General features: G+C 42.2%; 1 protein-coding gene across 1 annotated transcript; it reads right to left on the bottom strand.

Moving 5' to 3' along the window:
- Positions 1-7,569: 7,569 nt before the first annotated feature.
- LOC115586022 (C-factor-like) lies at positions 7,570-14,747 on the bottom strand. The gene is made up of 6 exons (XM_030424765.1): positions 14,459-14,747; positions 14,184-14,235; positions 12,898-13,085; positions 9,952-10,125; positions 9,579-9,689; positions 7,570-7,879 (listed from the first exon to the last, which is right to left on the bottom strand). Exons 1-6 carry the CDS (start codon positions 14,609-14,611, stop codon positions 7,766-7,768), a joined length of 792 nt encoding a protein of 263 aa, XP_030280625.1. The 5' UTR covers positions 14,612-14,747; the 3' UTR covers positions 7,570-7,765.
- Between the last annotated feature and the right edge of the window lie 3,939 nt (positions 14,748-18,686).

Below are 18,686 nucleotides of genomic sequence, written 5' to 3'. Positions count from 1 at the left end.
AGACGCAGACTATTTAACACATGAGGGAGAGGGGAACAGGTGGAAACGATCAGGGATGACGTCAGACCAGGGACACATGAGGAAGGGCAAGTGACCTGAAACGAGAGGGGAGTTAGACTTTCAAAATAAAACAGAAAATTCACAAGACAAAAACCCAGACGAGACAAAACCTCACCACTGTCACTCACCACTGTGTGACAATGGTGGTGACACCGTGAGATTTCCAAGCTCACGGTGACGGTAATTAATTAATTATTTTAATATTATGCGGCGCTGCCGGCGCAACTCCACTTACACGAGTAGGGAACTCACAAATAAAACATTTCACTTCACGTTCACATTAAGATCAGTGGTGGTCAGTCGTCACTCAGTCACATTATAATCTAATTTTACAGCTGCAGCAGTAGATTGAAAAAGCGTTTCCGACCTGTGTGCTGCTCAAATGTAGGCCTATATTCCATTTAGTTCAGGGCAGGCTGCATGGTCAGCGTCTTTTAGTTGGTTCAGTGACAGTCCAATCAAAAAAGGTAGTTTTGGTAAACACACGCGAGACCCACATGATCCAGGAAGCTAGAAAAAATCATGGCATGAAGATGGCAGACTCCGAACCAGAGGCAGATTTACCCGTGTGCCCGGTTGACCCGATGTCCCCTACTTCACCGCCTCTTTATCCTCCAGCCAAGCGACTCCCTTCATTTGTTTGGGAGTTTTTTGGCTACCCAAAACAACCGGATGGATCCATAAAGGACGACGGAGAGCCGACTTGCAAACTGTGCAACAGGAAAGTAGTTGCAAGATCGGCGAATACATCTAACATGATGTCCCATCTCCGCGAGTGGCATAAAAAAGTATATGCACAGCTTAAGTCCAAGCAGGTAAGATTAATCATTATAAATCCCACTGTTGCCCGTCTACGTGTTTCATTCAAAGAGCATGGTTATTGTTGTTATACGTCGCTTTCATTCTCCGTGGAACGGCATGGTCTTGTTGTCTACAGAATATGCAGATCTACAAGGCGTCACTACGTCGCTTTGCAACACTTTGTTCACTTGTAGATTAGTTGTTTGTTTGGCACATGGCAGTGATGTCATGCCAAAGAAAAAAAAGACGAAAGAAAGAAAGAGAGAGATTGAAGGAAAGAAGGAGAGAGAGAAAGATGGACTGGTTATTTCATGGCCCCTAGTACCAAAAACATCTTTAAAAAAATAAAATACCGTCACCGTGAAATACTGCAGTATACTGTACTAACACCGTCACCGTACCGTACTGTAAAATCCCATACCGTTACACCCCTACTCTAATGTTCACAAAAGAAGGTCAGACGTGCATTTTAGTGAAAACGTTAGAGATGATTTTAAACCTTGTTGGTGTGAAATCCGCGACATTTAAAAAGTGTGATCCGAGGAAATAAATGCCTTGCATCATCGTAGAACACAATGTGGTGTGACCATGTTTGTAGTCCTTTGAAAGGGGAGGAGCACCTGAAATGAATGAGACCAAGCCTTCTATGGACTACAATACCCAGCAGAGATGAAACCCCGCTCAAAGGTAACTGCGAAAATGCCGTGCAGTGCGCCATTACGAACAGTGCACATAAGGTGGCGCCAGCTCTCTGTCAACAGCGTCACCACCTGTTGTTGTTGTGTAAACTCTGTCGGTAGTAAGTGTTTTTTGTTGTTGTTTTTTTTAGTATTTAGTGTTTCTTGCCACAATGGCAAAGAGATATTACAGGGACATGGCTGAAATTTTGGCCGAGATTCAGAGAGGGTCGGACATTGATTTTTCGGACTCCTCTGACTCAGAGAGTGGCAAACTTTTCTGCCACTTCTCATCTCACCACGTCATGCTAACAGATGCTAACAGATGCTAACCAAACAAACGACATTCACCACGTCATGCTAACAGATGCTAACCAAACAAACGACATGTCATATGAAAGCAGACTAAAAAGATGTCTCCCCCTTCACTGTGCAACGTAAATTCGGCGAACTAGCAGCCAAAGAGTAGCGAAAATAAACTTCACAAAATCGTAAAATGCATCTTACCTTTGCTGTTTTGTGGTCAAAAGTTATAAAATATATTATATTTTGTTTTTTTATTTAATCATTATAAAAAAATGTTAGTGTGTGAGGGAGTTATTTTTGGACAGGCTGTGCTCTGTACTGTACAGAATACGTTGAAGAGGTTATATGTAAACACAGTACAGTATAAAGCAGGGCAATTCAATTCAATACTATTTTTTTTGTAGATGTTTCACTGCATTTGTCTCTTTTGGTCTTGGTTTGCACACATTGGATTATGTGTGTCGTCCTTAATACTATATACAAAAATATATACACATATACAGTATATAAAGTACATACAAGTGCAAACACAATATAGTATTGGTCAGTGCTACTCAATTATATTGAATATTTTTACACATTTCCACTACCTTTGTCTCCTTTGGTCGAATGTACATACATCATTACATATTTTGTCCAAAATACTAATTATTATCATCATTTTCATAGCCAACAAGAAGAGGAGAGTGAGGCTTCAGGCCCATCATCTCCTCAGCCCCCCCCCACTCCAGACACTCAGCCACCCGTGTCTCCATCTGAGGCGTTACCTCTACTATCAAGGTTTGTGTACTGATTATTTGTGTAGGTTTTGTCCATTACTGCTTCAATGATACATTTATATGCTTTTCTGCTGTTAGAAATGTATGTGACTCGTCAGTCCTTTGAATATATTTCTTTCAACATCTATTGCTCTGTTTTCATGCAACAGTGATCATGAAGGAGATGAGGATGTGGATTATGCCCCCCCACCACGCAGTTCCTCCTGGCGCCGATCTGCATCCTCCAGTCCTGGGTCCTCTTCCCCTGACAAGCAAACTAAGAGAGGTCGTGGTCGTGGCCATGGCTGTGGTCCTGGCCAGAGAGGGCAAGCCAGCAAGCGGCCAAAACTGGCTGCTGGAGACTTGAGCCTCAGCAGGGGAGATGGAGGACAAAGGAAGAGCCAGATGTTTAACCACCAACACCACAGTTTGAGCCGAAACACCCACCTGGCCCCAGGATTGACACCACTGTCCCCTCAGCCTCTTCAAGCTCTTCTTCAGCAGCAGCAGTCTGCACAGCATTATAAACAATACAAATGCTAATGCTGTGCGACGACTGGCACAAGGTTCCAAGTACAAGTGGTTTCCCCTCTCAGTTGACTCATTTTACATCTTTATTTCCATCATCCTCTTCTTTGGCTTGGTACATGTGAACTCCAGGGCAGACTTCTGGAGGAGGGAGTGGCTGTACCAATTTGTTTTCCCCAAGAGCAGCATGTCCAGGGGCTGGTTTGAGGCTATCTTTTGGTCTCTTCATCTGTCTGATGTTACAGAAGATGAAGATAATGAAAGAAAGAGAGGGACACCTCAGTTCGACAGGCTATTCAAAATCAAGCCACTCTATGGCGAGATTGTGAATGCCTGTAACTCCCTTTTCCAGCCGTACCAGAACATCACAGTCGATGAAAGGATGGTAGCAAGCAAAGCCCGCATTGGATTCAGGCAGTACATGAAAGATAAGCCAACAAAATTCGGCTACAAATTGTTTGTATTGGCAGACTCTAAAACTGGCTACACCTCCAATTTTTTTATTTATCAGGGTAAAGATAAGAGTAGGGTCAAACTGAGGGGACAGAAGGATGATGGCCTCAGTGTCACATCCGTCATGGACCTGATGAGGTTTGACCTCCTTGGAAAAGGATATCATCTTTATGTTGATAACTTTTACACCAGTCCACTCCTTTTCAATAAACTTTTAAAAAATCACACGGCAACTTGTGGCACCATTAGTGGTCATAAGTGGTCAATCTCTGCAGCACCTTTCACAAGGCGTACAGTGGAGCCACTGTACTGAGGAGGGTGAAGAGGCCAGATGGACACTGGCACAGGGCTCCTGTGGATGTGCATGATGCATGCAGGGACTACAACATCAACATGGGTGGGGTGGACCTCTCAGACGCCCTCATCCACTACTACTCGGTGCATGGCAAGACAATGCGTGGGTACAAGACTTTTTTTATCATTTCATCGACATTGCTGTCGACAACAGCTACATCCTGCACAAAGCAGGCCAACCGGGCCAAACTCACACGCACCACAAACACAGCTACTAAAATCATCGGTCTCCCCACACTAACTAACTAAAGAACTAAATAACAAGTCCATCACTCGCCTTGCAAACACCATAGCACAAGACATCACTCACCCACTGAACCAATACATCACCCCTCTACCCTCAGGGCGCAGGTACAGAACCATTAAGTTCAGGAGGGCTCGGCTGGGGAAAAGCCTGATCCTTGCAGCCATAGCTGCCTTGAACAGCAGGCCCCGCTGATCTGTCTGTCCGCTATTGTGCTGTGATTGTGCTTGTCTTTGTTGTTATTGTTGCTATGTATGTCTCTTCCTTTTTTGTGTTTGTTGATGTGTATGTAGTGTCCGTTGTCGTCAAAGATGTGTAACGTACTGTCAGTGAAGACAAATCTCCCTACGGGACAAATAAATCAAATCAAATCAAATCAAAGCTGTGTCCAGCAGTCACAACCAGACCCCCATGTCCCACAAACAATTCAGAGAAGTTCTGATGAGGGAGATGGCTGAGCAGGCTAAAGCTTGGGTTGCTGGGTTTTGGTTGCCCCCGCCCGAGCCTCACCAACACCTGCATGCCTGTGTTCAGAGGGAGCACTGGCACTCAGGACCGCAGGAAGTGTGTGGTCTGTGCAGCCAAGGAGAAGGTGAAGGCCAAGCAGATGCCGGGCTACAAAATCAGGGACATGAAGACACCCATGTACTGCTCAAGGTGCAATGTGTCACTTTGCCTTGTTTCTAACAGAAACTGCTTCCTCGAGTACCATGGCATGGGACTTCAAAAATGAGCCTGCTGCTGGCAAGCCATCCCTCCCACCCCCTTATAGCCCATTGTAAATAGTTGCACTTTTTTACTCTGTTGCTTGCTGTTTGTTATATTGCTGTTACAATTGTTGTTTTCAAGAGTACATTATTTTTCTCTAATTGTGATTGTTGTTTGTTGATTGTTTACTTGCACATCAACGTTCTTGCACATTGACATTCTTGGCCATGTAAACAGTTGCATTTGTTGCCCTTTCTTTTTACTCTGCTCTTGTTCTAATTGATGTTACAGTTGTTTTATTAGGTTATTGCTGCTAATATCTGTTACTGTTTTCATAATACTACTCCATGTGGAGACAAAATGAGTACATTTTCGAGTTACTTAATCACCGTGTCACTGTCCGTCCAAAACATTGATTCCTCCAACTTTAACTGCAGTTCGAGTTGGAGAATCTTGTCCATTTTCACAGCTATTACAGCTGCTGTCAACTCCATCCTGGGAACAGTGACCTGCTTCAGTGGTGCCACGCTTGACTTTCCGATCAGGAACGAAGTGATTTTTTGGTCCCTTTCGTTGGTCAACAGAATGTAAGATACTGTGCCATAGCCCTCAGTGCTGGCATCAGCAAAGTGGTGAAGCTGTGCTGACCACTTGTGATGAAGCCCCGAACAAATGTACACACATTCTGTACTCCTGTGAAACATTTGATTTAGAACAATAGTAAGACAACAGTAGAGCAAGTTACGTTTACACTGATATGAATGCAGTTTAATATATTAATATCCTATATCATATAGACCATTTCGTTTCAACTCCGTTTTCAATGCATAACGCATAAAACACTATGTAACTGTGTTTTTTGCCATACAAATAAAGACTATAATTATCTTGTCATGTTAATCAATTAGATTATTCTCACATGTGCAGCAGATATTACCTAATAGATGGGTATATAAAGGCATGTATTCACAATGCGTTATGGCGCACAATGGCTGATTTGGCACTGTTGGAGGATGTGACAAACGGAAGGTTACGGAGGGAGCGGAACTTCAGAGACCAGCAAGATCCACTGGCCAACAGTGATGAGTGGCTGATGGGCCCGGCGTTAGAGAGGAGCACCCGCAGAAACCACGCCGTGCCAGTCCCGCTTCAAGTGCTCACAACACTCGGGTTTCAACCGCCACATTCCAGAGGGAATTGGCTGACAGGTCAGGGATATCCCAGCCAACCTTTAGCCGTGTTATGCCTGACGTGTTAGGAGGTATAATTGGTTTGTCGCAGCGGGACATAAAGTTTCCTTATACGGTGGGTGAACAGGCAAATAAAAATGCGCAATTTGCAGCAATGTCTGGTTTCCCAAATGTAATCAGTGCCACTAACTGCACTCATGTTGCTATAAGAGCACCGAGTAAGAATGAATTGGGCCGGCACCTTCATCACCACGTCACTCAGGAGGGATTCCCTGATGATCCCTGCCAGTTTTTCATCCAGCGGGGTGAGCTCGGGTTGGCCCGTTCCCCCGCCCGTGGCACAGACGCTCTGCCTGCGTGACGCCAGGCGCTTTTTTGCTTCCACTTTTATGACTGATCACTTTTTTTTTTCACTTCGGCCACACTCCGACCTTCTGAGGCAACAGCATTTACACTGTCTGCCATATGCTGCCACTCTAGAGCCTTTTTGGCATTGGTGACCCGACCCAACACTGTGTCCACCAAATAATACAGCCTTCCTCTTCTCCACCTCCCCGACAAGAACTTCCACCTCACACTGGGTGAAATTGCGCTTCTTCGCCTTTCTCTCTGCTTTCGGCATGCTTTCAGTCATTAATGAATATTAATTAGGGGCGTTTCTCTGAATATTCATAGGCGACTATGGGCGTGGTATGACCCGCACACAGGTGCGCCACATTTAGAGTGGATTGTGATTTATAAAGGGAAATCGGCGTAGGACGTGCGTGCGCAGTTTTATAAATCAGGATATTTTTGTGCTTACGCACTTTGTGTTTCGTGCGTACGCAACCTTTTGACGTCAATCCTACACACAGTTTTATAAATGAGGCCCCTGCTTTGTGAATAGTATGCTAGTGAAATGTCGCACTGCGCTCTGACTGACCTAGCTACAGCTGTACAGTGTAAAGTATTGAAAGCAACAACATGTCTGAACCTTTTGGTACCTTGTTACTTTTACTAGAAGGCACACGTAGAGACTGTTAGAAAAAATAAACATAAGCTTTAAAATTAGGTAACATGTCTATAACAATGTATTTACATTAGCAGTGTCACATGGCAAAACTGTGTATTTTAATAGAGTATATATCTACTATTTTAGACAGAAATTGGATCATCACTGCAGATAATTCACCAAATACTTAAACCACAAAATCCTCTGAGTCACAGGTGTGGGGAGAGATATCCGAAAACTTTGGGTAATGTGGAAGGTTTACTGGCAAAATGTTCATCTCATGAATCATTCATCAGTTTACACCTATAAAATAACTTTGGACTGTTTGTGATTGATGCTTGTTTTGTTAGAAATGAACCTAGAAAAGAAAATGCTGACTATGAAATAAGGGGGCAGGGGAATGCACTGGGAACACTGACGGTGGATTTGATGTGTTATCTGATCAAAGAAATTTGTCATTTAATGTTCAAAATGTTTAATCTGACATCTTAGACACTGAAGCTTTCATATAATGCACCTTTATTAATTCAAAATATGCATGCTTCTTACAAAAAGATAGAGCGTGATAAAGATTCGACACACATACATTTGTATTTGCATAGCTGAAGTTGATCAGCAGCTGAATCAACAGCCACTGGACTCAGTTAGTGGCTCTTACAACCATGCTGCTCATTACACATGATCACATGATGATTTTACCAAGGCAACACCTCTCCTGTCAAGTTGAGAAATGAGCCATGTTCCTTCTCAGTCAGTCGACCAATCACAGACAACATGGAAGTAATGCTCTCCTCTGGACTCAGTGGAGCCTGGAAGGAGACAAACACAAATGATTTTGTTCAGACACAATGCTGAGAAATTTGAATACAATGAGTCACATAAATAGCAGCTGATACACACCAATCAGGCATACGTTATGACTACCTGCCTAATATTTTGTTGGTCCTCCCTTCACTGCCAAAACAGCCCTGACCCATTGAGGCATGGACTCGTCTAGACCCCTGAAGGTGTGCTGTGGTATCTGGCACCAAGATGTTGGCAGCAGATCCTTTAAGTCCTATAAGTTGCGAGATGGGGCCTCCGTGGATCAGACTTGTTTGTCCAGCACACCCCACAGATGCTCGATTGGATTGAGATCTGGGGAATTCGGAGGCCAAGTCAACACCTCAATGTTGTTGTTGTTCCTCTAAAACCATTCCTGAACCATTTTTGCTTTGAGGCACAGCTCATTATCCTGCTGAAAGAGGCCAGAGCCATCAGAGAATACCGTTTCCATTAAAGGGTGTATATGGTCTGCAACAATGTTTAGGTAGGGGGTACGTGTCATAGTAACGAGCAACACACAAGCACCTGGCCATCCATGTGATGTAAAAGAAAAACATGATTCATCATACCAGGCCACTTTCTTCCATCGCTCCGTGGCCCAGTTTTGATGCTCATGTGCCCATTGTTGGCGCTTTCGGCGGTGGACAGGGGGTCAGCATGGGCAGCCTGACTGGTCTGTGGCTATGCAGCCCCATATACAACATCTGCGATGCACTGTGTATTCTTACACCTTTCTGTCAGAACCAGCAATAACTTCTTCAGCAATTTGGATCAGACCACACAGGCCAGCCGACGCTCCCCAAGTGCATCAATGATCCTTGGCCGCTCATGACCCTTTCGCCCGTTCACCTCTGTTCCTTCCATAGACCACTTTTGATAGATACTAACCACTGCAGATCGGGAACACCCCACAAGAGCTGCAGTTTTGGAGATGCTCTGACCCTTTTGTCTAGCCATCACAGTTTGGCCCTTGTCAAACTCATTTTTCCTGCTTCTAACACATCAACTGTTGTAGCCAATTTTGATGTATGAATATGATATGTTGTGTATGGGTTTGGTGAGTCACGTAAATAGTAAAGATTGCTCGTCCACATGCGCACCAGGGGGCATAGACAGGGAATCACAGTGATGACGTCTATAAATGGGAGTCACCGGTGAACAGGTGTTAGGGCATTGGGATCACGGAGGCACACAGTTTTTCAACTGGTCGTTTTTGTGTGTCTGTTCGTCCAAGATGTTTTTCTGTTGCATCATAACGTTAGTCTTTTTGGTTTTCCGTCATATTTGCATGTTGGTTTCAGTTTAGTCATTACAAACAACTGGTTTTCTGTAAATATTTTTTTTATTTTTTCGCCACATGTAATAAATGGTAAACGCGTACGTCATGGCAGACCTCATCTTTTTGCAAAACAACGTGTTGAAAATTACCTCAAATTCCCTGAAGTGGCAATATTGTGGATAGATTGCCACTACATCAACTTTGAGGACAGCATGTTCACTTGCTGCCTAACACATCCCACCCACTAACAGCCATTCAGTCGTCATAATGTTATGCCTGATCAGTGTATTTTGGTTTAATGCATTCTTTGAAACATCTTCATCATCAATGATGTACTTGTCAACAGTATACTGAAAGGAAATTCAAACCTCTTTAAGAGTATCCTAAAGACACTGACATCTTACCTGAGAGCCCCCCATGTCAGTGCGGACCCATCCAGGGTGTACAGCCATACAGAGAATCCCATCAGGCTCCAGGTCTACAGCCATACAGCGACTCACCATGTTTAAGGCACTCTGAGAAGGCAGGCAGACACAACTTAACATGCCAGACAATTCTAACTCTAGACCAACCCAACACCAAAGCACATGTTCCATGACATGGCTGCTAAAAGGTTTTTCAAATATTTTCTAAAATTATAAGATTACTGTCTTAATTCAAGTCACAAAAACAATAAGGTTGAAACAACCTGAGCTCCCTCTCTGCGGCCATACCAAAGCTGAGTAAAACTATTGTATATGCCTCATTGGTCTTGTACTGTTTATTAATTGGTATTACCTTGGACGTCCTGTAGGGGTACCATCTGATGTTTTTAGCCTCTTCCCCCCAAGCCAGCTCCACAGAGCCCAGCCCAGAGCTAATGTTGATGACTGCTGCCCTCTGGATGCCCATTTTACCTGCACCACCTGCTCCTCCTCTGGATGCAGCTCGTTTCAGCAGAGGCAGGTAGGCCTGACAGGGGCAGACAAATAAAAAATATTACAGCTGGAATCAAACTACTGTTCAGGCTTCTCATGAGAGGGGCCCATAATAAGTATGTTCAGAAGCATCAGAGTGTCATGAGTAATATCACACTGTACAGTCTGTGTGGAGAGATATTATAGTGCCCCCTCGTGGCAGCATATCCAACTTACACCCTGTACTGCACTATACTCACAGATGTTTATATTACTTCATCCACCCAATTTATGACAATGATGTTAGGCGAAATAACACAAACATCGCTCAATACCGTTCCAAAGCACCACAGAGTAAATCCTGCTAAATGTTCTACACCACAACAAAAAGTCAACATATTATACTAAGTTCAAGTTACTTTATTAGTACCCGGAGGTAGATTTTCTTTGCATTTGTCCTCATACACACATATGGGGGAAAAAAAACAAACAAACAAATATAGAGACACAATCACACATCATCCAACTTAGGACAGTGGAAATAAAAAAAAATGGCAAATCAAGAAGTTCTTTAAAGCTCTTAAAAGGTTTTTACAGTAGAGGTGGGAAAAAAAAAAAAGATATTGCAATATATTGTTGTGCTCTCTGTCGCAATAAATAATCGATACACTGACGGCAAATATCGATATCTTATTACAACACACATTATGGATTTACCCCGTTGTCACCGTCAGTACTTAATCTCTCCTGTCCTGTTTGTGGGGGCGCTAATCCCGTAAATGAGGGTAAAGTAGGTGTAAGCAGCGGCCGGTGAAGACGAGTTAACAACAGAAGGGGGGGGGAGCGTTCGTCCGTCCCCCGGCTCCTCGCCGTCAGCCGGGGGAACGACGGACGCTCGTCACCGTCAGCCGGGGGGCCCACTAACACCCGCTATAAAGCAGCTTACATTGAAAATGAGTATAGCGGTGCAGCGCCGCTGTTCCACTGTCTGGAGAGAACCCTGAGCTGGACACATTAAAGTGCATGAACATTAATAACATGTCTTATGTAAACCATGACAGTGCTTTCTGATACTGAAAAGTCAGTAGCAACTTGTTTTATGTAAACTTGGGCCCGTTTTAGTTTAACAATAGTTAAACAAGATAAGAATAACATAAAAATTTTATGAAATATTGGGCACATTTCAGTATGCAACCAATTATGTGCAGAGTTATGTTCACCCATCCAGTACCTGTGAAGTAGGAACATAAAAGTGCTTTGGGTCAACCTGGACACATCAAGGCATATTACATTTATAGAAAATAAAAAAAAAACAAATCGAAAGATGTATAAGAAGTTTTCCTTTTTATGGGTATTTTTCCTTTTTCAGTCACATATCGTGATATATCGTTGATGAAATTTCTTGCAATATATCGAATATTGCAGATATCATGTATCGTGATATTATCATTATCGTGGGCCAAATATCGTCACAGTATTGAAACGTGAGTTACCCGTATCGTCCCACCCCTATCTTACAGGTACAGATCATTCTAAGAAAGTGAAACTGAACTACAAATACTAAGAAGAAAATATACAAAATGAATCAATAAAAATCATTTAGGTTGTAAAAACATACATAATGGTAAAAAAGTAAAAGCAGCAATAATTAATCACTTCTGCAAAATATGGTTATTACTTTTTCCTGAGTGTAATAGCTGCAGGGACAAAGCTGTTTTTGTGTCTTTTTGTTTTACACTTAGAGATTGTAAACCTGCACCCAGAGTGGAGAAGCTGAAACTCAGTGTGCAATGGGTGGGAACTGTCCTTTAAAATTGAACCACATATGTGCTGTAGCTGTTTTGTGTAAAAGGTATCCAGGTTGAGCTCTGGCTCACCAATCAGCCTGCTGGACCACTTTACTATTTCATTAAGTGAGTTTTTATATTATTACTATTTTATTACTACCACTAATCCATTCATGAGTTAGTCACACACTCAAATATGCCAAACTACCTATATCAGATGTTCAGTATTGTTGAAAAATGGTGCAAACTCTTAATGGATTATCAAAGTAGCTTCCAATGCCTTTTCTGACAGTGTACAAATACAATAATCAACTACTTTTTATCACCACTCGTGTGACAGAGATGATAAAAATTGAAATGTGAATATAGCATGTTCTAGACCCAGTGGTTGTTAACCTTTTAAAGTCATGACCAATGACAAAGTAAAAACTATTTCTCACCCTGAAATATGCCACTCTACACCAATCTGTCCCCCCCCTGGAAAACAACTCCTGACCTCTTGGTTGACAAACAATGTTCTATCTCATAGAGAACAGTACAAGTTTCTGCTTTATCTGATTCATTACTGAGCCTCCCACCCCACCTTTACACAATTATTAGATTGCAGTGTGGCCTTGTAGTTACAGAGACTGTCCTTCAACTGGAGCAAACTGTGCGTCAGCAAGCATCTGCCCTGCTGACATGTTCTTGATCAGCTGCTGAATTGTACCAGCACAGGGTGCTGCTCTGTAGTCCGCCCTGTACTCTGAGGGCAACTGAAACCAGACTTTTAATTAGTATTTATGAAAGTCAGTCGGCCCAGGCTAAGGGGTTTTTGTTACTTCTGTTCATCAAGGTCATCCTTTTGTTTTAGTTCGCAGAATTCAGGAAATGAACCACTTGTGGATCTAACTCTTGGGGACTGAAAAAAACAGATGTCTGGCTTCTTTTCTATTTCACTATTTATCTGTTAAAGTGAGAGCTGAAGTGAACGACAAGACAAAAAGTGCAAGAAACCAAACAGAAACGTTCAGTGAACAAAATCAGATGACAGACATTACCTTGGTGATCATCAGAGGAGCCACAGCATTCGTGTGGAAGTTTTCTATCATCTTCTCTGCGGTAACAGTATGAAAGTCGGACTCCACTTTGATCCCTGCGTTGTTGATCAGGCAATTTAAACCCTCTTCTGCTACCAGCCGGTCCACCTCTTCTACAGACTTCTCTATACTCTCCTGGTTCACTGCATCTGGCAGAGAGACACGTCAACACTGTGAATCACCAAGGACAAAAATGAATCAAAATGGAAGAAAATGCAAGCTGAACATCATCATAAGGAAAATTAATAAATAAACTGAATAATGTTGACTTTTAACACCTTCACAGTGCACAGGATGTATGAAGCCAGGATGTATTCAAGTAGTTGTGCTGTAAGATGTTGGCTTATATACATTTAGGATTTTGTTTGTTGGTGATTAATCCTCAAAGACCTAGGCAGCTGCTGGTGGCTAAAAATAGCTGTTGTTCTAATATGTTTCAAAACTTTTGAACTGCTAATCCTGTCAATATGCTTGAAACACTCGTGCAAAGCTTAGTTTCTCAGCTGTGCAGTGGCATCACACAGGGTCCACAGTGAATGTGATTATGCCATCACATTCTGCAGCATTGATTCGTCAAGGAAACCCACATAGTTTATTCCTCCGGGCCGACAGACATTGATTGTAGCAAAGCTACTTTTGTCGTCATTGTTCAGTGGACAATACATTTCTCTGATAAAAAGTCACTTTGCCTCAATGTTTTCTGTTATGATTTATAACCTTTCCATTATCTCTCTAATTTCACTGGACAGATCTAGATGTGCTGCAAAAGAAATAGAGGATTACACCAGTTTTTAAATGAAAAACGCTGAGGATAATATTGTAATAAATGACTGTAACTTGCTTAGGAAAGGTCAGACGTAGAGAAAACATTCATATGGAACTCTAAAACATAATTGATAATGATTTTTCGATTAATTCTGACTGGTGATTTATCTTATTTTGGTGAATTAATCCATTGTCATTCAAAGCAAATGCAATATTGAAATATTAAGGTTAATATTTCAATATTGGATTAAGGTTCTCCTTAATCAAATCATGTTTGTTCTACATGTTATATTTCTGAATAACTCCATGACCAGAGGGATGAAGACACCAGAGATGAAGAGAAAATTATTAGCCTAATTCATTCCCATCTAAAATGTACAGACTGTTGTCTTATGGGGGAGTTTAGGCACATATACACACTATTATGGTATTGTCATATATTGTTAACACTCTTTGTTCACACACATCGTTCTCTGTCTTACCCAGAGTGATTATGTGGATGTTGGGATGTTTCTCTGCCAGCTCCTGAAGTTTCTGTAGGTCAGAAGCACATCATGTCACTGTCCATTCCCGAATGTGTGCAGAGGGAACAATGGCGCCCTCTGTGTCGTTTAACTTGAACTCATTACTTAATTCACGTGTAACGTTATTTAGGTCGAGTCACTATTCGTCTGTAACATGACTTTAGACACTACACGTTGTTACGGGTCGGTTAGCTTTAAAGCTACCAGCCGTAAGTGTTGGTGTTTAACGTTACCTGCGCGCTTGACGGCTGTCTGGTCGTGGCTATAATCTTGCCGGGTGAGAAACCTCCACTGGCCAGGCTGTCGACTATCTGCAGCCCGAGCCCTCGGCTGGCTCCCGTTACCAGCACGGAGCCGCAGTTTTTGAAATTCCTGATAGCACTCATCGCTAATGTTGACTGGAACAAACGCTGCCTGACTCACCGTGCTCACTGAGCTTTCGTAACTAGGCTGAGCTAGACCTGCAGTTCTCGCGCGATTTCTCCGGTAGGTGGGGTGCTCGCTCCACTTGACCGAAACAAACCAGAGTCTCTACAAGAGGGAGATGATTCAAGAGAGGCGAGGAACAGCTGCGAAACCCACATAGAGGTTGTTTTTTTTTTTTTTTTTTTTTTAAAAAGACAGGTTCTTGTGTACAGATAGCAGGAACTGAGTTTGGTAACACAGAGCAGTGAACATGTCGAGTACATGTCTCTTTTTCTCGTAAAATACGCGACATTGTCCTGGACGTTTGGAGCACCTCTACGTCTGTTCCTATTATCCACAATTCGTTGTGCTCTTACCTGGTACACTGCTTTGGTTAGAACAATTCACAGGCCCAATTAAATCTCCTGTTGAGTTTTAGCAAATTAAGTTAAAAGCAAATATGAATGGAAATCAACGTGCAGGGAGAGGGGGAAAGCTTATTCACTATATCTGCTTAAATTATGAAACAGTATTCACATTGTTGAAGATATATATGAGATATTAAGACAGCAACAACAAGTACCCTATATTAAATACATGTAAAAGTCCCAAAAATGTAATTAAAGCATGGCAGAACAAATTATAGGCTATCCTATCAATGTAACACTGTTAAAGGTATTTATTGTTAACCATCATGAGAAGTTGCATTAACTTTAGGGCATTTAGCAGCCCCTTTAATCTAAAGCATTACAGTAATTCATACATACACTGATGGTGGTGGCTGCCAGGCTAGGTGCCAACCAGCACATCAGGAGTAGTTTGGAGTTCAGTGTCCCAAGGACGCTTCTACATGCAGATCAGGGGAACTGAACCAGCAGCCTTCCAATAACATGAGGTTGGTTCTAACCCTGAGCCACAGCCACCTGTCACATACAGTGTGATAATGTATTCTCGTGACAATCACAAAAGTCGATGTATGAAACAACCATATGGTGTGCCATAGCAAGCACTTATTACTTATTCTTTACAGTATAACTTCAGTTGCTGTTATATAAGATCAGTTTAGACGTGCTTAGTGTTGTCCGTAACATGTGACAGGGCTTATGAAAATAGTTCTTATTTTTTCATGGTTTGCATAATGTGTTTTCTTCCACTTTTGACTAAATGAAAGGGACACTTTCCAAGAAGCAAATGTTGACAGTATTAAAAAGAATTAGATTGTCCTGATCCATTCGATATTTATGAGATAGTCTGGCTTTCATGAATACTAATTTTGTGAAGCGGAGATGGGATCGGCTGTTTGCTTTTGCAGTCAGTTAGTTTTCAAATATTGAAGCAAAGATGGAGGTGCAGAGATAAGGGTGTCAGCACAGCTGATGGAGCTTATGCAGTCACAGCACACAGATGGTTTCTCTGGCAGCCTCCCGAGTCCAGATTTTCTTGAAGCTTCTGGTGCTTGGGAGCAGCAGATACCTCTGGTCTGTTTCGGGTCAGTTAATTTGGATTTTGGCTCCTGTGCCTCCGTTTACAATCACATTACTTTGGCACGGAGCACACTGTACAAATTATGGATTGGTAGTTGTACAATGGTGGTGCAGAGCTGTGCTCTTGAAGCTGGAAGATGTTAACTGGCTCTCTCAGCATACACAATAGTGAGGTATTGTCTTTACAGAAAAAAAAAATCATCTATGAACTAATATTAAGCAGTGCAGGGGGGCAGTAGGCAGCCCAGAAAATGGCATGTTTTCCATTTTTGCCTCTTCAAATTTTGTAAAATTAACAACAGTCCATCCAAATTCTGAGCTGGAGATATTTTTCGAGCTGTGTTAGAGTTACTGTTTTAACTCCACTGCACACAGTCGAACATGACAGGACGTAAGGCAGGTGACATTTGTAGCAGAGGCACTGAATTTGCAATCCAGATGACACGTGACGCAGCCTGATAACCTGCTTGAGTTGTTTTCATTCAGAAGCATCCATTTTTTGACATGCGGTCAATGTTTGCATGCACTGATTACATACAGAAATGGCACATCAAGATTAAAGCGCACCATAAATTTAGAGTTCTCAAATTGTACAGCTTTACATGCTGCTGTTTCAATCCACTGTAGATTGTCCAGGCTGCGGTCCGTTACATCTCCTTGCATGTGTGCCTTTGGTGCTTGAACAACAGCAGAGGTCAATCCAAATCAGCAGATTCAAGATATAACTTATTTAACATTGAACACTCTATGGGGATATATGTAACATTCAGCCAAAATGAAAGAAGAGGCACTCCAGGATGATTTTCTAAAGCTGAAAATGGCAGTATTGATCATTTCATAGTTCTTCCTTTCCCCATATCCCTTCAGGATCCTCTTCCTGAAACATATTTCATTGGCTTGGTGGTAAGTAATAAACATTAACGGGCCATTGGGACTCTGTGGGGAGACCTATGAAAGGTTAAGGCATGTTAAATGTCATTGATGAGCCTCATTTAAAACCAGGGAAAAGGGTATACATTTCACAAACTACTTAAGTGTTTTGGATTTCCAATACGGTGATGTCACAGAAAACCTGAGTGCTGTGGCTTATGTGGGAGGGCTAACATGACTCTGGGTCACTGTCACTTTAGGTAGAAGAGTTTGTCAATCAACGATAAGTAGCTTATGCACCGTATTTGTTTTAATCAGCTTTACAGCCCTGGCATAAGAAAGCCTCTTAATTAAAAATGGCTGTAAAATCAGGTTCAAGAAAAGGGAACGTTTCACATCTGGAGAAAAACTTTTCATTTGATGTCTTTATAGTAACAAAACAGTGTATCAAATGAAAAGCAATGTGACAAAATCAAAAGGAAATACGGGACCTACAGGAAATGATCAACTGATCCCCTCGGCTTTGCAGTACACAGTTTTATAGTGAGTTACAGCTCAGCTTTACTGTTGTGGTTCACTCTTACAGTACTCGTGGTGCATTTTTCTGACACAGCAGAAGAAAGGTCTGTAACTTAATTTTTTCTCAGAAAGTTAGAACATTCACAGGAGCATTCAGCAACTATAACAGTCAGATTTCCCTCCCTCAGCCGATGGTGGAAACCAAGAACAGTTAAAAGACAGTGAAATATAAAACAAACATTCAGCAAGTGGAGAAAAACACAACTAAAAATGTATGATCATTTAGCTTCGTACATAGGTGCCATTATTCTTTTTTTTTCTCGCTTTGATTATCTACTGTGACCTAATACCCGCCCCCCATTGCCAAAAACTGCATTTGCTGACAACTGTTTAAAACATGTCTCTTCATCTGAGCTCTTATGTCCCCACCACTTTACAACATAAAGTGACCTAGCTAGCCTAGCTTAGCTGTGCTATGCATAAAGGCAAGCATCGCATCCAGCCTGGAAAAAAGTATAAGGAGGGAGCTCCCCCTATTGGGTTTGGTTTTTCCTTTTTGATTTATCAGTGCATTAAGGATTCAGCACCCTGCATTCAATGCTGTATGTGAGTTGAGCATGTTGTGCCTCATACCTCAGTATACAGAGCCCAGAAACTCCTGATTTTGATATTTCTTATCTCGTGTGACCAAGCTTGTGCACACAAGATAATTCCTTTCTAGCGTACAATATGTCATGTCTGCCACTAGGGGTCTCTCAACCAAAACAAAACAGAAGGCGTAGTGTGGGATCATGGGAGCTGTGGTCTTCATTGTTCAGGGACGGGGTCATCCTGTGACTTTCACCACTTTCCTTTCTCACTCTGACTCTCTCCCAGACATTATAGTGACAAGGTGAGTAGGCGACCACATGAAATGCACCGCTACCTTGAGTAAATGTGCGGTTAAATGTGCTAGGCAGAAATGTTACACAACATCTCCCAGTAGTTTTTGTTTGGCATAGCCTAAAAAAAAAAAGGTTGTTCAGGGTTTCAGTCTGCACGCCAGCTCAACAGAGAGAAGTGTAGACTTCTGTGATGAGGTGATGACGTTAGAAATGAGCTAGAAGAGCATTTCTCCCCACATGTAGTCGCATTTAGCTAACCTACTAACTGTAATAATTTGAATACTCCACACTAAATGCTG

The sequence above is a fragment of the Sparus aurata genome, chromosome 8 (assembly GCF_900880675.1).
Source record: "Sparus aurata chromosome 8, fSpaAur1.1, whole genome shotgun sequence".
NCBI classification, from domain to species: domain Eukaryota; kingdom Metazoa; phylum Chordata; class Actinopteri; order Spariformes; family Sparidae; genus Sparus; species Sparus aurata.
This window is presented reverse-complemented; position numbering and strand designations above follow the sequence as displayed.